The sequence below is a fragment of the Anguilla rostrata genome, chromosome 16 (assembly GCF_018555375.3).
Source record: "Anguilla rostrata isolate EN2019 chromosome 16, ASM1855537v3, whole genome shotgun sequence".
Classification (NCBI taxonomy): domain Eukaryota; kingdom Metazoa; phylum Chordata; class Actinopteri; order Anguilliformes; family Anguillidae; genus Anguilla; species Anguilla rostrata.
This window is the reverse complement of record NC_057948.1, coordinates 5,662,624-5,684,604: the sequence shown is the minus strand read 5'-3', so window position 1 is coordinate 5,684,604 and position 21,981 is coordinate 5,662,624. Positions and strand designations below refer to the sequence as shown.

Below are 21,981 nucleotides of genomic sequence, written 5' to 3'. Positions count from 1 at the left end.
CAACCCTGGGCCAAACTACTCTTTATAACTGCCCCATTATAAATGCCCTTTCTTTATGTATTCCAATCCAAAAACACAACGAGTAGGAGTGGGGGTTTATTTAACAAACAAACCTGAATAAAATCCTGGGGTGCTCACCAACCTTCAGTTCCCGTCCAATCAAAATTCCCTTGCCAGACCCCAATACCCAAGTGGGATCAATTGCCAGGCCGGGCCCAGATGAAAACATACAGAATTTTTCTTGTAGGCTTCCTTCCAACTCACAAAAGGTATGAAAAATTCAATGTGAAAAATAGGCAAACATGCTTAAAATCTGACAGTATCAAAAATAATTTTCCACTGTATTGTATGTTCTCTTTCCTAAGTTATTCTGGATAAGAGAATCTGCAAAATAAATCTAATAATATAATGGTAGACTATATAAATGCATTGTTTGTCAAGCTGAGGCCCATTTATGAAATGACAACAGTTAATTAAGACGAGCTTTGAAAATCCAACTTTAATATTAATCATACACAACCCTGTGCAAATGTACATTGTATTAGTAGAATGAGAAATCAGGACAAGTTGGGGGCAATTTCAACCGTGTTAATCCGAAGTACTGTCTGAGGCTGAATAATAACTGCCAAAGAGAAGGAAAGAAAGAAAAGAATCAGTTTCACAGAGACACAAATTGGCAATTCAGTTATGGTTGCATTGCCATGTAAACAATATTACAAAATCCTGAACTTGTTTTAATGGAGCAAATTAATGTCAAACAAAAATCTTATAAATGTGTTTCTCTCATTTCTGTGATCCTCCTTTGGAAGAAACTGTGGATCACACTTAAGTTATATTTAATTTCTAACTGTAGCTGGCTGTCATATCATCAATTTGGCAGACGCTTTTATCCCAAGCGACATACAGTATGTGCATGGTAGATTTCTTTGAGAAGAATCCTTCGGGGAAACTGTGACCATCTTCTGGTGGCCAAAATGTAGATGAGATGCACTTAAGCCCAAGTGAAAATGTATTTGACTGAATCCATTTTCTATTCTGTTTGGGAAATTTTCTTGTCTTACCTTCCTTTTCTACTTTAATAACTTTTTTGTAAAGCGCTTTCGGCCACATTAATGTATGAAAGACGCTACATAAATGCACGCATTGTTATTATTATAATATAATCATTATAATTATTCATAATTTCACTAAAATTTAAGTTTAAGTTTGCATTAAATACACACAGCAGGCAAAACAAAGATGGTGGTATGAGCGTACTTCTTTTTCTTTGGTATCTGTGCCTTCTCAGAAAGCGCAGGTGGACTCTGGGCCAGGATTCGGTCTTCTCAATAACCGTGGCTTCCACTCTGACCAGATCTCGGCTACATACGGGGGCGGAAATGGGGTTAATGCACAGCAGTCAAAATCGCAGGGTCTTATGGCAGGTGTCAGTGCTACACTAAGAACAAAGGACAACACACAGATATTATAAACGATAAAATTCTCCTTTAAGACAGCTGCGGCTTTCTGGCTTTAAGAACTTAGTTTAAGTCATTGGTTTAAAACTTTCTACAAGCTAATTTACTTGTTAAAAAATCCTACACAATACCAGTGAGCTGACAAAATACTGTACACACATGCAGCTATTCAGACATTCTGATTCATGGTGTGTTTCAGAAAAAAAACTAATTTGGGTAACACTGGCGGTGCAAATACAGCCCTATACCTCCTAGGTTTTCAACAGAGGGTCCCGCAGACCCCTGAGGGTCCTTGAAGGTACTGTCTGGGTACCTCGCCAGACTTGATATACAATGACTACACATAGATTTAGGAAGTGTCTAAATATAAAACCTTCCTTCTTTTGTAATATAACCCTGGATGCCTCTGGGCCCAGATGAGGACTCCTGGATCAGATTTAATAAATGAGATTTAACAAACAATGAACAAACCTTAGAAGAGGCCTTCCTATTAGCGTGAACTCCTCTCCACCGACCAGCAGTACCTGGAAATAAAAAACATATTTATTACCGAGTAATTAGGGGGTGTTTAATCAATGTGGAAAAGAGGTTAAATATTCTGAAGGCAGCAAGTTGCGGGTATGCTACCAAGACATTAGCTCAAATTTAAGCCCTCTGTATCCCGGTGCTGTGAAGCCAATTGTGCCATACAGCTGTAGGCATGGTCATAGCTGGCTAATGACATCACCTGCATTTATAAGCTTACTCTGACCAGTCTGTACCAAGTGAGCCCCACCTAACTACCATGGTCAAACCATCTATCAACTGGAGTTGAACACCCATTATGTTAACACAAACAAACAATAAGAATAGGCAAGACACCTTTTCGAGTCTTATTCGTTCGCCACACTCGACATCTATGTGGTTTTCAATGATGATCAAGTCTTCATTTGTTACTTTCCACTGTCGACTCGCAAAATGGACGACTGCGAAAAGCCTCCCGTAATCCCGTGATGTGAGAATGTTGCTTACTTTCTGTACCACCGCTGAAAAAAGAAGGGGGAGAAGCAAACAAGCATCAAGACAACGAACGTACCGTAGCATAACGTTCAGATTCCTAATGGTAAGGTATTCACATGAGCAGAATGGACCACCATTTTGGCAATGTAAACAGCTGTCAAACACAAGGTGGTATCAGAGTTTGGGATTTTTAATTTTTTTTTTTTGCAGCCGAACATCACTGGAAAGCTTTCAGTTTGTTGGGCAAATGATTTAAACGTCTGCACGATGGCAGTGGTGTTTAATGATACACAACAACACCATCTTGCATTTTGGGCTTTGAAACTTATTTGAAAACAAAAAGAATCATAAAGCTGGGATATACACCTGCACAACAGGATGAACTGAGTATGCAGCAGGCCAACTGAAATGTCTGCTTGAGACAGGTTCCTAAACTATAACAGATTTCTGGACTAGAGAGTATAGCGAATGCCTAAAAACAATTCCCCAAAGGAAACACAAAAATAACCTTGATGTCGCTTTGCCTCTTCCAAGTGGTCAATGATGGGAAGCTCTGGCCAGGGCGGTCTGGATAAAGACGTTTCTGGGACACGGCTTTTCGACAAAAAGGAACGATAAAGAATGATCAAAGTCACATCATGCATTTTTCATATAGCTAGTTGAGACAAATCCCAACAGGATTTTCCTCATGATGCAAGGGTTATTCATAGAAATAAAAGAAAAAAGTGTCACCTTATTTAAACCCTCCAGTTATGCTCAATGATCAGGAACAGCAACAATGTTATGGGTCCATATGAGCCAGTGGATGTTTAATCATCCAAAACTAATTTAAAAACAATCACTTTCTCCATAAACATGGTTACCTCAATTACTGATAATATAATCAGTACTTATTTATTTAATCGATCACAGATCATGGTTCCCTAACGTTTATTGACTTGTTTTTGCATTCAAAGAACATTTTCAAGAAGTAAAATGGTAAAATGTAGACATACATTACATTCTCTTGAAATTTTTCTGTCATGGGATCATGTTGACAAATGCAGCTTTTTCCTCTTCATTAAATGTTTTTTTTTTTTTAAATAATATATATATATACAGTGGGGTCCAAAAGTCTGAGACCACTAGTCAAGATATTTCTATTTTGCATTTGTTTTGAATGTAATACTAATTCTTTCATTACAAATGATAATATCAGCTTAACAATTTTTTGAAAAATGTACATGAACTTCAGAATATCTTCGTATTTGGTATGTCCCCCTTTTGCTTTAATGACAGCATGCACTCGAGCTAGCATGGACTCCACACGTTTGTGAATAACCTGATGACCCATGTTTATCCCAGCATGATTTGACAATGTTCCAAAGAGCTTCTTGTGATGTCACAGAATGCGTGGCTTTCTCAGTCTTCAAGTGCCCCCATAAATGTTCAATGGGGTTGAGGTCAGGTGTCTGTGGAGGAAAGTCCATTACAGTCAGGACTCCTTGGACTTCTTTGGTCTTCAAGTAGTTCTTGCAAAGCTTTGAGGTGTGTTTGGGGTCATTATCCTGCTGCAGTATGAATCCTTCTCCACAAAGATGCAAACCAGGGTGGTATAGCATGTCTCTGAAGAATGGAGTGGTACTTCTCCTTGGTCAGGGTGTAGTCAATTCGGTGCAGGTGTCCAACTCCAGAGTAGGCAAAACACCCCCAGACTTGAATATTCCCACCACCATGTTTCACAGTGAGTTTGATACACTGCGGTATCATTCTCTCTCCTGTTCGTCTCCTTACATACACCCTTCTGTTACTGCCATAAATCTCAAACTTGGATTCATCAGTAAATAGGACTTTTTTTCAGTCATCCACTGTGAAATGCTGGTATTTCTTAGCCCACCCCAAGCATTTGGCCCCGTTTCCCCTCCTGAGAAGTGGTTTAGAAACTGCTACTCGTCCTCTGAGACCACTACAAGACAGCCTTCTTTTGACAGTACTTTTGCTGATTGGAGTCTTGCGTTCTTTATTTAGCAAATTTTGTATCTGTGATGAAGTTGCTTTTCTATCTCTCAGGGAACTAAGCTTGATGTATTGATCTTCTGATGGTGTGGTCATTTTTGGTCTTCCTGATCGTTTTTTGGATACAACTGATCCAGTTTCTGCAAAGCGTTTTAGAGTTCCATGCACTGCCCTCTTAGAAACCTTTAGTCTAGCCATGATTTGACGCTGAGAAAGCCCCTCTTTGCTTAGAATAACAATTTGACTTCTGACACTTTCATGTTTCCCACTATCACAATGCTACTTAGTAAGCAATGATTTGCTGGAAACTTGAGGCACAGCCATATTTATAACAGGTGAACACTGGTTGCAAGTTGAGTTACTTGAACAAGCCTCTGATGAGTAGATCAAATCCACCTGTCATCTGAACGCATGTTTCAATGGAAGTGATACAACTCAAGGAAATCTGACCTTTTGTACAATGTATTAGTATAAATAGTAGTATAATAGTAGAAGTATAAATTTGCTTAAATTTGATTGCTGACCTAGAAATAGTGCATAATCTTAAATATTTCTTCTTCATTTTACATGTAATAACTTCTTGTGTTTTTAAATGTTTCTGAATCCTCAAACTTTCTGATTATTTCCAGGTTTACGTGAAAATATTATAGATTCTCAATGTGGTCTCAGACTTTTGGACCCCACTATATATATATATATATATATATATATATATATATACATTGTGTGATGTGCACATAAACGTGGTCTCTGTGTGTTTGGCCTCCCACTAAGGGTAGTCATTTCTAGAGCTATTTTCTCCATGTAGTCACAAACGACCAGCTGAAAAGCTGGCTTTATATCTGCAATGCGCATTGCTGCCCTCCTAGCAGGAACTGGCACTTCTCTATTATTTGCAGCTGATGTTGCCTGGCACACATCGGGGGATGAGGACCATTCTGTTTGGCCATTTTGACACGACTGTTTCTCTTGGGATCATAAGAACTGATGTCCTCATTTTTTGGTATTTCCTCCTAATTCACTGCCCTGATCAAGGATTTGCCCCAAATCCCCCTGTGTGTTCAGCCTTCTACGCATATTTCTAATTTTCTCAGTCTCTGGAAGTGAGGAAATGTTGCTGCAAAGTATAACATTAGTAGGAACCCCTAAGCAGGAACCCATTTTATATATTGTTTGTCCGTCCCCCTCAGAGTAAAGTTTTCCTCTTGTGAAATACAATGTTTCTCTCATAGGCACAACACCACTTTCTCAAAGGGGGGTAATAGTACGCAGTGTCCAATGGGGAGAATTACTGATTGAGGGACTGGAGCATTTGTGATGCCAAAATCAGCAGGAAGAAGGAAAAAATGCAAAATTGCAAGTTTTGGTCTTTCTTGTGTGGATGTGTGAATTTGTATCTGAATTCTGTGTTTGTATGCGGTCAGAAGGTACAGAAGTTAATGTCCTTCAGGACTGAGAGTCTGGTAATTTCTGTAGGAAACCCTGAAAAGTGCCAAACTTTCAGTGCTGTAAAGATATGGTGCATACCCGACCAAGCCATAAGTTGGCATATGGTTTATCTGCCATCCCAATATAAACATGCTGGGCAGGGGTTGCAAACTTATCAAGTTATTTTGTCATTTTGCATAGACTTGTTCATTAATTTCATCAGAAAAGGTTTGACACTGTAAAATTGTTTTAAAATATTTTCCTAGTATATTGCAACATAACTGGGGGATTAATACTACTAGTTTGACCAACTTTGAGATGTTTACACCATAATTTTTTGTAACAAATTGGACATCATTCACAATGATTTTGGTTAACTGTCAAAAATGCTATATGGTAATATAAACTAGTTACCTTGGGAGATTTGTGATGCTTTGAGAGCTTTGACCTGCCACAGCTGGTAATAGGAACCCTGGAAAACATACACATTTGCATTGCTGTCCTTGGCCTCGTGTGAGAGGAGATTGCAAGTGCTCATCCAATCAGATGATGATGTTAACACCATTTTACAGAGATTCCACGCAGCATTGCGGATACAACAACAGAGGAATGGGAAACTCAATCTAACAGAACAATTTTAAGGTGTGAACAGAAGATGAAAAGGATGAGAAAAGATTCAATTACAAACACACGGGTATGTGTGTAAGAGTGACTGTGTGCCCACCCTTTCCACCTTCTGTAGGTATATATTGGGTGTGAGTACATATCTGTGCTACACTACAATGCGTTCGGTGAACGCTGTTAGAAAATTAGCCTAAGCCACCCACGTTCATCACCGTAAATTATAAATCATAGTAGTTTGCGGTGGTTAATGTTGAAAATTCCCTGTCAACTGCCAAGGTAATAACACGAGTACATGACTGGTCGGTTACTGCTAACTGCACGTGTCCTGAGAAAGCCTCTGTCGCTGTTCAAAAAAAAAACAAAACATACCAGTATGCGCTTGCAGTGGCGATGGAAATTTGTTTCCACGAAATCTCCAACCGCATTGTAGAGCTTCTCTGAGTGCGTTCCTCAAAGTCACCGCCATTTTCAAACATCGAATTTGGTGCTGACCTCCTGTATGCCTGTGTACATTATAAGCGACTGCGAACCAGTCCTGATGCTAAATCAGTGTCTACCTTTCATTCAATGCAGTTGTGGATGGGAATAAGGATGAATACACTGATCCTGGATCCGCCGTTGGAGAGAAAAGGAAACTGCAACACTTGGTTCCGGAAGTGAAACAAAGCGGTAGCCTATATTATCTTCCGAAATATAAATACCATAATTACATAAAACAAAAAACAATCTGATAAATAATTTAGCAAGAGTTTTTAGCAAACGTAATTTGTGTATTCAAATCTAATAGTGTCCCGAATATTCATCAAACGACAATATTGCTCTTATTATTTATTCGACCGGAACTATAGACTTGAAGTTGAGTTCAAGTCGGGAAGTTATTTGATCGTACATAAGCATAAAAAATACTGTTCTATGGATTACACTGTAACGTTACCCGATTACAAAATTACAAAAGTTATGTCAGTGTGAAGGAATGATGCTAGATGTTTGTTATGGGAAAGCAATTTCTCTTGAACAACTACAATGTTAACAGTGCAATTTCTGGAATAAAAATACTTGCATCCACTTCCCCTAGGTTAGGTTGGTCGCCTGCTGACTAGTAAGCATGGGCAGCTGTATGTATTATCCAGTTAAACCGAGCCGCCACGAAAGTACGTCTTAAATTACATTTGTGATGATATATTTAAAATAGCTTGTTTTCGGGTTTTTTTTCTCTCAAAATCATGGAAGTGGAGAGCTTTGTTTCTCGGACACTCGAGCTTCTTCGAGAGGAGAGAGAAGCAGAGATAGAAGAAACAAGGCAGGTATCTCGGTAGCGAGAAGCTATTCCAGCTAAATTTGTATTCTGACTACTTGTGACTGGACATCGGGAGACATACATTTTCATTAATAACTGTCAAACGACTACTAAAGTTCCTACCTGCTTGCTGATTTTAAAAATTCATTCAGTGTCAAACACTTTAAAGGTTATCAGGCGTCCCCAACTACTATCACGGTGGCAGTCACATTTTGAGAGGACTGGGGACAGCCACCATCCTCTAATTATGAAATATATTCTTAACAGATTTTACCTAATGTTTTAATCAAATTAAGTGTCGCTACAGTCCTTACAAATATTGACATGATATCTGATTATAATGTTACAATGATATCTAATAAAGTCAGGCTTGAGGCTTAAGGCTTGCGAGTCGGCCACCCTTTTGAAACCAGCGTCTATCAGTAGGGAAGAAACTGCAAAATTCCGTTCAAGAGGAAAATTCATTTTGTGTATTCATCGATTTTATATTAGTGCACAAAGAACCTTATACACATATTAAACCAGTGAGACATGTACAACCACGTCACAAAAATTGCATACACTCTACATTCTCTAATGAAATCATTTTTCATTTTATTTCAATCAAAAACATAATTCATGTTCTTGTTCAAATTTAGTGAGAACTCTAGATGTGAGCATTCACTGATTTTGCTCTTTTCCAGTATCATTTAAGATCAGTGAAGTTAAATGATCAAGGAATCCCATATTTGGAATTAACTTGAAATGAAATAATGTGTCTTGAAATTGAAGGTCTTGGCAAGAGAATGTGTCTCTCAAAGATCTTCAACGCAAAGGAGTTTGTCTCCTGAAGCTTCAATTGGAGAGTCAGCGGACAAGTCTCTACGGCCGTTTGCTTGGGCTATTTGTGCCAAGAAAACACTTGGCTATTAAAATTCTGCCTAGCAACAGCTTTGGACCAGGTGAGAAATTGGGAAGTACATTTTGCTAGCATTTTAGTACAGGTGAACTTGTTTAGTCCTATGTCAATGCAGAAAGCCCATCATTTTTTCTGTAACTGAACATGTTTTGTAATTTAATTGTTGAAAACTGCATGTTTATTTTGTGGGCCATACATACTGTAATAAAACAGATCCTTATATTGTGTACAGAGGGTATGTGGGAATCTCAAAGACAAACGCAGGAGGACTGAAAAAATGGATTGTTGGGTTTCTCTCTTGTTTTGTACTGTGTTTGTGTATGAGAATATTTTGCCATTGGAATTAATAACTGAGATCAAGACTGATCTGCTCTTGTAACAGCTGGCATTGTGGGTGTGTACTTCTAAGACTTGATCTCTCTTGTGAGAGGAGAATTCTTGGGCTTGTACAACTATGAATGAACCTCTCTTTTGGCAGGAGATATTGTGGGCTTATACGATGTGGAGGGATGTGCTTCCTCATCCCAGCTTGGCTCAGGTGTGGTGACACAAGTATCACAAACGGCCATTTCAGTGGCCTTCGAGGCCCAAGATGGTTTCAGCCTGGAGGGGGATGTGCTCTACAACCTCATGAAACTGGCAAACAACGTCACCTATGAGCGACAGAAATGGTAAACATGTTGTTAAAGTGCACATTCTCAGCTTTTATTTAAGGGCATTTTTATGCATGGTTTCAACATGTAGAAATTACCAGTTTTTTTATAAATAGTTCCCCTATTTCAGGCCATCACAATGTTTGGGACAAATGGTATCACAGGTGTTTCTGATTAGTGTTCAGTTGCTTCCTTAATGCATGTATGAGAGCATTCAGGATCTAGTTTTGATTCTAGCCTTTTGATTGCCTTTGGAGTCAGCTATTGACATTTGTCAACATGAGGACCAGAGTTGTGCCAATGAAAGTCAAGGAAGCCATTATGAGGCTGAGAAATGAGAATAAAACAGTCAGAGACATAGATCAAACCTGCGCTTAACGAAAACCAACAGTTTGGAAATTCATTCAGAAGAAATAGAGGACTTTGGTTTGTAAAACCCCTCCAAACAAACAAAATTTGAAGGATGCCGAAGGAAACAAGACCATCTTCTGGTTTTTGTGGATTTAACTAGTCCAGTCCCCATGGCAATCCTGCTGTTAGCAACTCACCAAGCTAAGATCATTGAAATTAGCAGTGAAGTAAATCAGGAATAAAAGTTAAAATCAGGAATGTGTGACACATGTTGAAATGAAAACGCAGTGACTAAAATGCCATTCTTCCACAGATGTAATTTAAACTCTTACATGTTATTTGTGTGCAGTGCCTTAAACTGCCTGAATGGCTACAGCACTGGTCCAGCCTCCAGTCTGATAAGTGTTCTGTTTGGCTACTCAGAACCAGGGACTCTGTCACAATCAAGTAAGAGGCCTCTTATAAATTATTTTATAATTATAGCACTAATATTAGTCACGTTACTTGTCCTTTCACTACTCTTACGAAATAGACACACATGGAAAGAGCTTTCCTTTGTATGACTTTTTGATCGTTGCTAGGTTTTAAAAGCTGTCATTTGGTTTTGCAGATCCTGTAGATTTTTTCAACACTGGTCTGGATGAGTTCCAGAGAGAGGCTGTTACCTTCGCCTTGGCTCAGACGGAACTGGCAATCATACACGGCCCTCCAGGGACGGGAAAAACCACCACTGTGGTGGAGGTGGTTCTGCAGGCAGTGAAGCAAGGGTTAAAGGTGCGCATTACACGACACCCTGTGGATAACTGGAAGTCCGGGCCATGCTCTTCGATGGAGAGTTGCAGGGATATGAATCCCCCCCCCCCCCACCCCCCGATTAATCAGAACTCAAATGTCTGAGTCCGAGGTGGAGACAGGGAATGCCCCAAACATCATCACACATCAAGAGCTTCTGCACTATCAGGCACCTGATTGCAGGAGAGAGTGTTCATATTTCAAGATATGTTCAAGATATTTGAAGTCTAAAAATCTGCATTATTTTCAGTGAGGAAAAATCACACCCCTGTGTGTGTGTTTGTATCATTATTTAATAAATTGAAATATTGTAGTACATGTTTTAATTGTAGTTTAAATGCAGTTGCTAATATGTTTACAGCCTTTGTGCATGTTTGTGTCAGTATTGGTGAAGACTAGTGCCGAAATACCATAGCACATGGGTTAACTGTAGTTTAAATGCAGTAACTAATATTTTTGCCTGGACCGCAACAGCGGGGCCAGCCCTACAAGCGCGAATGTCTGTGACTGACTGAGTGAGTGAGTGATGAAGTTACACCATTGGTCGGCCGAGTTATGAAGTTACACCAGTGGTCGGCCGGAACACGTGTGTTAGGTCCAGCCAAATACTAGGTTTTAACCTGGCGCTGCTGCAGGTGCTCTGCTGTGCCCCTTCCAACGTGGCCGTGGATAACTTGGTGGAGGCTCTGGCGCGAAACAAGGCCAGGCTGCTGCGCCTGGGACACCCCGCCCGCCTGCAGGAGTCCATACAGAAGCACTCGCTGGACGCCCTCCTGGCCCGGAGCGACAGCACCGACATCATCGCCGACATCCGCCGGGACATCGACCGGGCCTTCGTGAGTCCGGCATCATCAATGCAGCGCGGCGCTTCCGCGATTCTGGAGCAAGGCCTCCGCGCGGCTGCAGCATATTCACATATTTACATACGTGTGCTCGCGCACATATAAACACGGGCATGTGAGAGATGACGTCCGCGCGAACATTTCACTTCAGTCTTATCTGTCCGACTACAACTAAAGCCGTTTTAATTCATGTATGCAAAAAAACACTCAACTATACTTGAGAAGTGGTTGCTGTGAACTATAAACCGAAGTGATTTCCAGCTGAATTTAGCGTATATAAAGTAGAAGCCTCCCCATGTTCAATTTTTTTGAAGGCTGCCCTGACAAATACAATATTTATACGGATATATAATATAATATAATACAATGTTTATACGGATATGTATGAGGCAAATTCAAGTTAAATAAACCCCCCAAAAAAATTCTGCAACTTTCTGTTCAGCCTCCCATAATGCGTTTATTTTTTGCTTGCAACAATGCAACAACAATGCATTGCAGTCTGCGAAAAAGAGGCAAGGGGATGAATCAAGTCCTGCAAGCGCCTCACCTTTTTTTTTTGGAATGATGCAGCGGATTTTCATGTTGCTCAGGGAAGGTATTTGGAGTTCTCGCACCATTCAGAGGTCGTCCTGACAACACCAGGACAGTCCAGACATTCAGAGAAGAGTGAGGGAAAGTCAAACACCTCCATTTGACATGCACACACGAAATGGCTGGGAATTAGGGTGACGCTTTTCTGCAGAAAGGGCCAGGACCTTCTGTCGTCAGGTCTCAGGCAGTGTACGTACCTTCGCATAGCTTCACCCAAATTCACTGCTTTAGAGAAGGAAATTTAGTTACTGTAGGGGCATATCCCAATTTTTTTGGAGAGTGGTGCAATTAGAGTGTACACCCGCCTGCCCCCCCATCACCCCACCCACATAGCAAGTTTGCATGCACACAGCCACACACGCCTGCACATACGTATGTACACGCATGCACACCTTGATAATGTATCATCGTTTTTTGCACACATTTTGCCCGTGTGTTTGGCTTGAAGGAAAAGATGAAAAAGTCGCGTGACAAGGGTGGGCGGAGTCACCTCAAGGCCGAGGTGAAGGAGCTAAGGAAGGAGCTACGGAAGAGGGAGGAGAGCGCCATCGCCCAGATTCTCAAAGGGGTCGACATTGTCCTGGCAACCAACACCGGTGAGGAACATCTGCGCTGCTCTGTACCAAGTCCGGTCATAACCCCAGCGTAAATCTGCACTTCTCTGACATGCATCCGTTAATAAAAGCAGTATAAATCCGCGTTTCTTTGAACGAACAACTGACCAGTGGACGATGACAACAAACATCATCCTCAGCAGTCCCAGACATAATGCATGAGGACATATTTGATCATTTCGTGCTCTTCCTCAGTCTCAGTGCGTGTGTGGGATATTCTGATTGTGTTTTTTTCAGGGGCTCACGGTGGCGGGCCCCTCAAGTTCCTGCCCAAAGATCACTTTGACCTGGTGGTGATAGACGAGTGTGCCCAGGCACTGGAGAGCAGCTGCTGGATCGCTCTGCTCAAGGCCCGCATGTGTGTCCTGGCCGGAGACCACAAGCAGCTCCCGCCGACCATAAAGTCTCACACGTAATTAACCGTTCTCCGTAAAGTCTCACACGTAACTTACTGTTCACCATGAGGTCTCACACGTAACTTACTGTTCACCATGAGGTCTCACACGTAACTTACTGTTCTCCGTAATGTCTCACACGTAACTTACTGTTCACCATGAGGTCTCGCACGTAACTTACTGTTCACCATGAAGTCTCACACGTAACTTACTGTTCTCCATAAAGTCTCACGCGTAATTAACCGTTCTCCGTAAAGTCTCACACGTAACTTACTGTTCACCATGAAGTCTCATGCGTAATTAACTGTTCACCATGAAGTCTCACGCGTAATTATCTGTTCTCCATAAAGTCTCACACGTAACTTACTGTTCTCCATAAAGTCTCACACGTAACTTACTGTTCACCATGAAGTCTCACGCGTAATTATCTGTTCACCATGAAGTCTCACGCGTAATTATCTGTTCTCCATGAAGTCTTGCACGTAACTTACTGTTCACCATGAAGTCTCACACGTAATCATCTGTTCTCCATAAAGTCTCACACATAATCATCTGTTCACCATGAAGTCTCACGCGTAATTATCTGTTCTCCATGAAGTCTTGCACGTAATTATCTGTTCTCCATAAAGTCTCACACATAATCATCTGTTCACCATGAAGTCTCACACGTAACTTACTGTTCACCATAAAGTCTCAGGCGTAATTAACCGTTCTCCGTAAAGTCTCACACGTAATCATCTGTTCACCATGAAGTCTCACACGTAACTTACTGTTCACCATGAAGTCTCACTCATAACTTACTATTCTCCATAAAGTCTCACACGTAACTTACTATTCTCCATAAAGTCTCACACGTAACTTACTGTTCTCCATAAAGTCTCACACGTAACTTACTGTTCTCCATAAAGTCTCACACGTAACTTACTGTTCACCATGAAGTCTCACACGTAATTATCTGTTCACCATAAAGTCTCACGCGTAATCATCTGTTCACCATGAAGTCTCACACGTAATTATTTGTTCACCATGAAGTCTCACAAGTAACTTACTGTTCTCCATAAAGTCTCACGCGTAATTAACTGTTCACCATGAAGTCTCACGCATAATTAACTGTTCTCCATAAAATCTTGCACGTAATTAACCGTTCACCGTAAAGTCTCACGCGTAATCATCTGTTCACCATGAAGTCTCACACGTAATTTACCGTTCTCCATAAAGTCTCACACGTAGTTTTGTCTTCATCATAAAGTGTCCCACGTAATGTGTTCCTCATCATAAAGTCTCACGTTGTTTACTCTTCATCCTAAAGTCTCACACGTAATGTACTCTTCACCATGGAATTTCACATGCCATTTACTCCACAGCTTCTTCCCATCCTAAAGTCTCAAATTTAATAGGCTGTGTACACTTTTTTCTCTTGTGGGAACCTTCCCAGCCTCACTAAAATCTGTCTGTTTGTCAGTCTCTGTGTTTGTGAAATGCGTCAGTGAGCAAAGGCAACCTCACCCCAGAATATTTGCACATCGTTGAGAAGTCCATTCATTTTTCAGCAGCCTGACCCACTGCACTTAGTTTAAGCAGTGCAAATAAACAATGAGCGCTTTTGAAGTGCGATTCACGTGGGTGTAAACACGCGATGCGAATTGCTTCCAAGTCACATTAATGGAATACGCCGAGCACATTTAGCACGTTGTGCTAATTTAGCACGTAGCACGCATTTAGAACATTTGTCCCGTCGGGCGCGTTGAGTCGCTTACCCTTTCTTTTAAGCGCGCTTGACGCGTTCAGCGCACGCCCTCACCCGCCCACCGTTCCCCCCCCGCAGAGCCGCGGCGAAAGGCCTGGCCCTGAGCCTGATGGAGCGGCTGATCCAGAAGCACGGCGGCTCGGTGGTCAGGATGCTAACCGCGCAGTACCGCATGAACGCCGCCATCATGCAGTGGGCCTCCCAGGAGATGTACGGCGGGAAACTCATCGCCCACGCCTCCGTGGAGAAGCACCTGCTGAGGTGAGCGTCCAGCGGTGGCCCCCGGACGGGTCACGGAGGGCACGCCCTGTCGAATGTGAACGCTGTTTATTTGGCGGGCAAGCCCTGCCAGAAACTTGCCGATATCAATTTTTTCTAAATTCTGTCAGATTGGCTTTAATTTCAAGGAGTGTTTTGGTGGGGTCAGAGAATATTTTTTTCTTCTTTGCCCCCCTAAATATTCAGATTTTTAAATGTGAATTGAGAAGTGTCCATAGATTTCCAGTTTAATTTTTTTTCCCTGCCACACTTTGACTGTATTCTCATTTTTCAGATCTGTTTTAGATTAACAGTGTAGGTCAGAAAGTACATGTAATATATTAGCCATATTTAATGTCAGATTGATTGGCGAAGAAAGCTTCAAAACAGCGAAGCGAATATCTGCAGTGAACATATTTTCAAAAAGGGAGCCTACAACTCATCAAAAAGTTCATCAGAGTACTATTAATATTAGTAGAATTTAGTTGGGAAAGTGGCAACCATTGTTGTGCTGAATGGCCTGTTCTCGCCATTGTCGTGTTACGTTATGGTATGTTACCAAGCAAAACTTACTGTTTGTTACCCATGCCTTAAAGGAGTACCATGGTGGTTGAACGTGACACTTCCCAGTTGTCTTCAGGCAACAACAAAACAAATGTGCATAATTTTTTAATTCTTCAGTCATTTCAATGCACTTTAAAACGTATTTTTCTTAGCCTAAATTTCCCACGATAAAAATTCACCCGAACCGGCGTGGTAACGAGAACTGTCCGTTAGCTATGATTGACAGACCGTGTCCCGTTTCCATAGCTACCCCCATGATATGCGCTCTCTTTGGGAGACTGAATTTTCACAAGCTAGCTAGCTTAGTAGGGCTAGTATATCAAGTATCGGTAGATAGCTAAGGTAAGGACGTTGACTTATATCCAATTATAATTTTTGATATCTAGCTAGCCAAGTTAAGATAAAAGCACAACTATAACGTCCTCATAAAAGCAAACTAGCAAGCTAACGTTATCGATAACATTGTCTTATGAAAGCAAACCTCCTAGCTAGCTAACGTTAGCTAGCTGGCTAAATGAATATAACCAGAAATAATCTAAAGGTACTCTAATTTAAGTGAACCTAACGTTAGTCAAATATTTGCATTGTCTGAACAGCAGGACGGTGTGTGCTGTCAGATTTCTTTACGGGGCGTGGAAATGGGAGTAGTTACTGTATTAGTGACGTAGCAAAATGACAACTTTCTCAACCGGTTGAAAATAGGACGATGAATTTAAAACGCATATTTCTCCAAAAATACAGAACGGACATATTTAATACTTTGCTCATTGTGTTTCTTCAATGCCTCTTGTGCAAATAGCACATAAAGCCGAGAAAGTGTGAAAATCACCATGGTACTCCTTTAAATTTTTCTCCAAAGAATAATGACGTGTTTTCTGCTGTAAGCAAGAAAGCTGTACAAATGACTCGCTGCTCTATTTCAGTCCATTGCTGTAAGACTGCGGTGTTACCAAATACAACAGGTCTGATGATAATAAATCTGCTTCAACAAGGCTATTAACACCTCAGAGTTTGAAGCCAACAGTCCCAAATTTTCGGACACAGCACATAGTAATGGGGTGGTGGGGGGTGGAGTAACTGAGATTTGGACATTGTTTAAATGATTAACACCTCTGCTCCTGAAATCACAGTAGAGGAATGTTCTGTTAATCAGAGCCATTGCTGATCTAATCGGTTTCAAATTGTTTGTCAGTTTATTCTTGCGACCCGGGCTCACCCCGTTTGGTTCTTCACAGACGGAAGGTTCTAATTTAAAAAATGACTGGCTTCACTGAATTTCCATGTTTGAAGGCAGGAGTGGAGAGACTGTTAACGAAGGCGGTCAACGCTTTTTCCCTCGTGTGTCTCTCTCTCTCTCTCTCTCGCTGTTCCAGGGACCTGCCAGGAGTGGGCAGCACTGAGGAGACGGAAACGCCTCTACTGCTGATTGACACGGCCGGCTGCGGGCTGTCTGAGATGGAGACCAGCGATGAGCAGTCCAAGGGAAACCAAGGTACCTCGCACACCTGCCCCCCCCCCCACCCCCAACAAGTTCCCCCTCAGCCCCATTCACATCGTGAGTTAAAACCTGCCGAGTATATGCTATACACCAGTGGTCTCCAACCCTGGTCCTGGAGAGCTACAGGGTCTGCTGGTTTTTCTTTTCACCTTAAAATCAGCACCCAATTGAGACCCGAGACACAAGGTGAGTTGACTTAACTGTGTAATCAACTGCTCCGAGTGATTCATGAAGTGCAGAGTCACTATGACAACCAGCAGACCATGGACCACTGCTATACACATTACCATTTTCACCACCCTGTGGATTTTAAATGCCCTTGCAAGTTTACGGCAGGTTGTCCATGACAAGTGAAATCCCTAATATATAATTTTATTTGCTCTTACTGTTCCAGAAAATAACATGTTTGCCATGTACTGTAGACTCCCCCAATTCAGTGAAAATCTGAAAATAATCAAAAATGCACCTATTTTGTAATGTAAATATGGTAAATTGTAAATATTGTTCAGTGTAATTATTCCTTTTTTTACTTTAAGTATAGCGGAAAGTCCCCCATCCTTTATGTTATTTTATTCAAATGTGGGGAACGCAGAGGGTAATGGATAGAGAAGGAATCACAGGTGTCATGGCATCAAATCCCCAACTATCAACGGGGATTTATAAACGGCTCGACAGTTGGCTGCCCTAAGGAGCGTGTCACACGCCTTGCCGTTAACCGAAATGCTGTTGTAAAAGCGATGCTCCATTTTGCTTTCATTTTAACCAACAGGTGAAGCAGACATAGTGGCTCTGCACATAGAAGCTCTGACTGAGGCTGGCGTCAAAGCCAGAGACATTGCCGTTATTGCACCTTACAACCTGCAGGTGAGAATTGTCATTACACCTTACAACAAGCAAGCGAGACAGCCTGCAGGTCGAAATGAAAATACTCGGTTTACTTCTCTTAGCAGGACAGATGTTCATAGGTGGGCACAGAAGTGTTTTAGGTCGAGGTAAATTCAAGAATTTTCTGTTTTTATTTTACAGAGTCGTCGCTGTGTGGGACAGCCTGCCAGGTGTATATAGCAGAGGCAGGGATTCTAGCCTGTAGGTTAACTGTGCCCAAATGGGCTGACTGGCTCAATCTCCTCATCGTGTTTCCTTAGGTTCATATAAAACGTGACAGATTTTCTGCTTCATTTGTTCCACTGAGTATAAACGGCAGGCTGATAATGCGATGTGTTTATGCGTTTTCCTGACAAGTACGGACTGTGTTTAAGGTGTGCGTTTATGCGTTTCTCTGAAGGTAGAAGATTAATGTGTGTTTGTGTTATTCTGAAGGCAGAGCAGGTTTATGTTTTTCTGAAGGTGGAGCGGGTTAATGTGTTTTTTTTTCTGAAGCTGGAGCAGAATGTGTTGATTTTGTGTTTTCCAGAAGTGTGTTCCAGAAGTGTGTTTTTCTGATGAGTGTATTGAAGTTGTGATTTTCTGGTTATGTTTTTTTGTGAAGGTGGACCTCCTGAGGCAGCTGCTTTCCCAAAAGCACCCTGAGCTAGAGATCAGATCTGTGGACGGGTTCCAAGGGAGAGAGAAAGAGGCAGTGGTGCTCTCATTGGTCAGATCTAACAGGAAGGGTGAGTTATCATGCTCTTGTTCGTCTAATCCCACAGGAAGGTTGAGTTATCATGCTCTTGTTAGTCAGATCAAGAATAAAGGGTGATTAAAGAATGGGATCACCATGGCACTATATTTACGCACCAAAGATAAAGTTGGGTTTGCAGTTTGCATTTTCGTACTGTGGGGCAAGCAATTGTGGGACATTTTTGGGTGTATATATAATGAAAATAAGCATCTCAGAGTAAAATCTACACTAAAAGCTGGATACATCAAATTGCAAAGATGGCCATGATGAGTAATATTGTTTTTGGCTGGACCGCAACAGCGGGGCCAGCCCTACAAACACGAATGTCTGTGACTGAGTCATTGAGTGATGAAGTTACATCATCGGTCGGCCGAGTTATGAAGTTACACCATTGGTTGGCCGGAGAGGTCCAGCCATATACTAGGTTTTGACCTGGTCTTGTTGGACCAGTAATCCCATCTCCTTTTCCCTGACCAGCCCATCGTTCTAAAATGCACTTTCAGGGGAGGTGGGGTTCCTGGCGGAGGACCGGAGGCTGAACGTGGCGGTGACGCGTGCTCGGCGCCACCTAGCTGTGGTGTGCGACACTCAGACCATCCGGCAGCACGCGTTCCTCAAGACCCTGCTGGACCACATGACGGAGCGGGGCGAAGTGCGCACCGCCTTCCAGTACCTGGAGGACGCCGTTCCCATGAACTACGCCCACGAGCCCTCACAGCAACACAGCCAGCCCGGGCCCAAGCCCAATGCCAAACCCAAACCCAAGGAGAAGGAAAGGCGGGAGACGGGACCCAGGAAAACCCCTCAGGGCAGACCCGGTCCTGCCCGGAGCGCCGTTACCGAAGGGGGTGCCCCCAAAACCCCCGCAGACGGGGCGGAGGGAGAGGGGAAGGGCAAGGAGGAGGAGCTGAGGGAAGAGCTGGTCAGCTTCCGGAAGGATCCGGAACGCGCCGTGCTGAGCTTCCCGTCCACGCTGAACTCGCACGCCCGCATGCTCGTGCACCGGATCTCCGAGGAGCTGGGGCTGACGCACGAGAGCGTGGGGGAGGGGAAGAGCAGGCGCATCACCGTCTCCAAGCCAGATGGGCCCGACCAATCGGCTTCCCCCGCAGGTCCCACAGAGCGCCCTGACCAACGAGCTTCATACACAGACTCCAAAGAGCACCCTGACCAACCAGTTTCCTCCAGAGCATCCGAAGAGAACCCTGACCAATCGGCTCCCTCCACGGAGCTCCCTGACCAATCGGCTTCCTCCACAGGGCCCAAAGTGTCTGAGAGTGGGGCATCTGGCCTGCCTCAGGTGGATCTGAAGAATTTGCACCTGGAGCGCATGCAGAGGGAGCAGGCCAAAAGGGACCTGAAGTTCCAGTGCAGCCCAGCACCGGCTCAGTCCTCCAAAAACTCCAAACGTTCAGCCAAAGGTAAACTTTAAGCTCTTTTTTTTAAGGTCCGGATCAGCGATAACACAGAGGTTCCGAACTTCATGGTTAATATAAGCTGTAATACTGTGTTTCTAAGATTGTAAGTGTTAAGAGAGCACAATCCATTTCCTTTCCAGGAAAGGGCCACTCCAAGCCAAGCTCCATAGAGTCAGCACTGGTGGATGATGACTTTGACGCGCTCATCGACTCTGTTGTGAAAGCGGACAGCGTTTGTGCTTCGCCGAAGTGTAAAGCCAGCGTTCTGACCCTGGGACAGCTCTGCCCCTTCTGCAATAGGAAATACTGCCTCAGCCACCATATCCCTGAGGTAATACCAGCTTCTGAAACTCTGACACACCTGTTGGGAGTTTTACACCATGTTATTCCTATTGAGAGCTTTACACTTCTTATTGAGAGGTTACATTGTGTCACTTCTATTGAGTTTCCCAATCGTTCTATTGAGATCTTTACACCATCTCATTCCTATTGAGAATTTTACAGTTATTTATATTGAGATCTTTACACTGCATCATTCCTACTGAGAATTTTACACCCATTTCTATTGAGATCTTCACACTGCGTCATTCTTACTGAGAATTTTACACTCACTTCTATTGAGATCTTTAAACCATCTCAATCCTATTGAGAATTTTACACTTATTTCTATTGAGACCTTTACACTGCATCATTCCTACTGAGAATTTTACACCCATTTCTATTGAGATCTTCACACTGCGTCATTCTTACTGAGAATTTTACACCCATTTCTATTGAGATCTTTACACTGTGTCATTCCTACTGGGAATTTTACACCCATTTCTATTGAGATCTTTACGCTGTGTCATTCCTACTGGGAATTATACATTCATTTCTATTGAGATCTTTACACCGTGTCATTCCTACTGGGAATTTTACACTCATTTCTATTGAGATCTTCACACTGCGTCATTCTTACTGAGAATTTTACACTCTTTTCTATTGAGATCTTCACGCCGTGTCATTCCCATTGAGCATTGAGCATCAGACTCTCGTTTACATTGAGCGCTTGACACCGCGTGCTCCCTGCAGGTGCACGGCTGTGGGGACCAGGCCAAAGCCCACGCTCGCATCGGACGAAGCCGGGACGCAGCACTTCACGCAGGCGGTGGGAAGAAGGCTCTGGACCCAAACAAGAAGGCCCATCTGCAGAGGAGACTGGACACCAAACTCAAAGGCCTGGCAACCCAGAGGAAAGTTAAACCAAAGGCGGAGTAGGGTTCTTTCAAAAGGACGAGAAAGGGCAAGCCTGCTTATGCATTGCTATGCAAGGTGGGGTACTGTGATTATGACGAAATGACACTGGATTTCATGGTTTATATCTGCAGTTAGATTTTGCCAGAGACGTTTTCTGAAATACCTCCATGATTGAAGCTCCAGAACTCAGTCTAGTCCACTGCTATCTTTACTTTTGAAAACTGCTTCCTGATTTTCTAAATTTGCAAATGGTAGTTAAGATTTGACTTGATGTGCATTTAGACCAGGTATCTCATCACTATCGTACTAGATCTTGAATAACAGACTTTGCGTATACATTATTGCATATATTTATTAAAGCACCTTTGCTCTATTTATGTAATGCTAAATTGGGAAGCCGTTGTCTAAAATGGAAGAAATGCAAACAAACTGTGTGACCTTAACAATTTGCCGTCAGCATGTTTGTTTCTTAAACGAACAATAAAAAATGCAAAATAAAAGAAAAATGTTGAACAGCATAGCCAAGGGAGGGCAATCCAAAATAAACACCAAGCGTGGCTGAGATCGCCTGGTAGCATTACCTGTTTGTGCTGCGAATTCTACAAATGCTTAAAGCTCACTCACTCAAAGCAAGTATTTTTTGGTTTGTTTTAACCATACCCAACAACATGCTAGAATAATGTAATTAAGAAATACAAATAAG

At 42.4% G+C, this 21,981-nt stretch overlaps 2 protein-coding genes across 2 annotated transcripts; one reads left to right on the top strand and one right to left on the bottom strand.

Moving 5' to 3' along the window:
• Positions 1–484: 484 nt before the first annotated feature.
• On the bottom strand, positions 485–7,109 carry mrpl21 (mitochondrial ribosomal protein L21). The gene is made up of 7 exons (XM_064313629.1): positions 6,873–7,109; positions 6,294–6,351; positions 2,965–3,050; positions 2,319–2,482; positions 1,929–1,981; positions 1,258–1,361; positions 485–622 (listed from the first exon to the last, which is right to left on the bottom strand). The coding sequence occupies exons 1-7, from the start codon at positions 6,967–6,969 to the stop codon at positions 558–560; spliced, it is 627 nt and encodes a 208-aa protein (XP_064169699.1). The 5' UTR covers positions 6,970–7,109; the 3' UTR covers positions 485–557.
• A 259-nt stretch (positions 7,110–7,368) lies between these two features.
• ighmbp2 (immunoglobulin mu DNA binding protein 2) lies at positions 7,369–21,842 on the top strand. Its single transcript, XM_064313623.1, has 15 exons — positions 7,369–7,803; positions 8,572–8,741; positions 9,177–9,369; positions 10,052–10,149; positions 10,313–10,476; positions 11,130–11,330; positions 12,376–12,523; positions 12,779–12,953; positions 14,762–14,944; positions 16,879–16,997; positions 17,773–17,867; positions 18,493–18,616; positions 19,128–20,045; positions 20,183–20,373; positions 21,114–21,842. Exons 1-15 carry the CDS (start codon positions 7,727–7,729, stop codon positions 21,297–21,299), a joined length of 3,042 nt encoding a protein of 1,013 aa, XP_064169693.1. The 5' UTR covers positions 7,369–7,726; the 3' UTR covers positions 21,300–21,842.
• The last annotated feature ends 139 nt before the right edge of the window (positions 21,843–21,981 follow it).

Coding starts and splice junctions, on each gene's coding strand:
- mrpl21 (XM_064313629.1), bottom strand. CDS start 6,969: ATGGCGGTGACTTTGAGGAACGCACTCAGAGAAGCTCTACAATGCGGT. Junction 3,051..6,293: donor AGCATCACAAATCTCCCAAG/GTAACTAGTTTA, acceptor TTTGTCGAAAAG/CCGTGTCCCAGAAACGTCTT. Junction 1,362..1,928: donor ATAGGAAGGCCTCTTCTAAG/GTTTGTTCATTG, acceptor CCCCGTATGTAG/CCGAGATCTGGTCAGAGTGG.
- ighmbp2 (XM_064313623.1), top strand. CDS start 7,727: ATGGAAGTGGAGAGCTTTGTTTCTCGGACACTCGAGCTTCTTCGAGAG. Junction 11,331..12,375: donor GGGACATCGACCGGGCCTTC/GTGAGTCCGGCA, acceptor TTTGGCTTGAAG/GAAAAGATGAAAAAGTCGCG. Junction 14,945..16,878: donor GTGGAGAAGCACCTGCTGAG/GTGAGCGTCCAG, acceptor TCGCTGTTCCAG/GGACCTGCCAGGAGTGGGCA.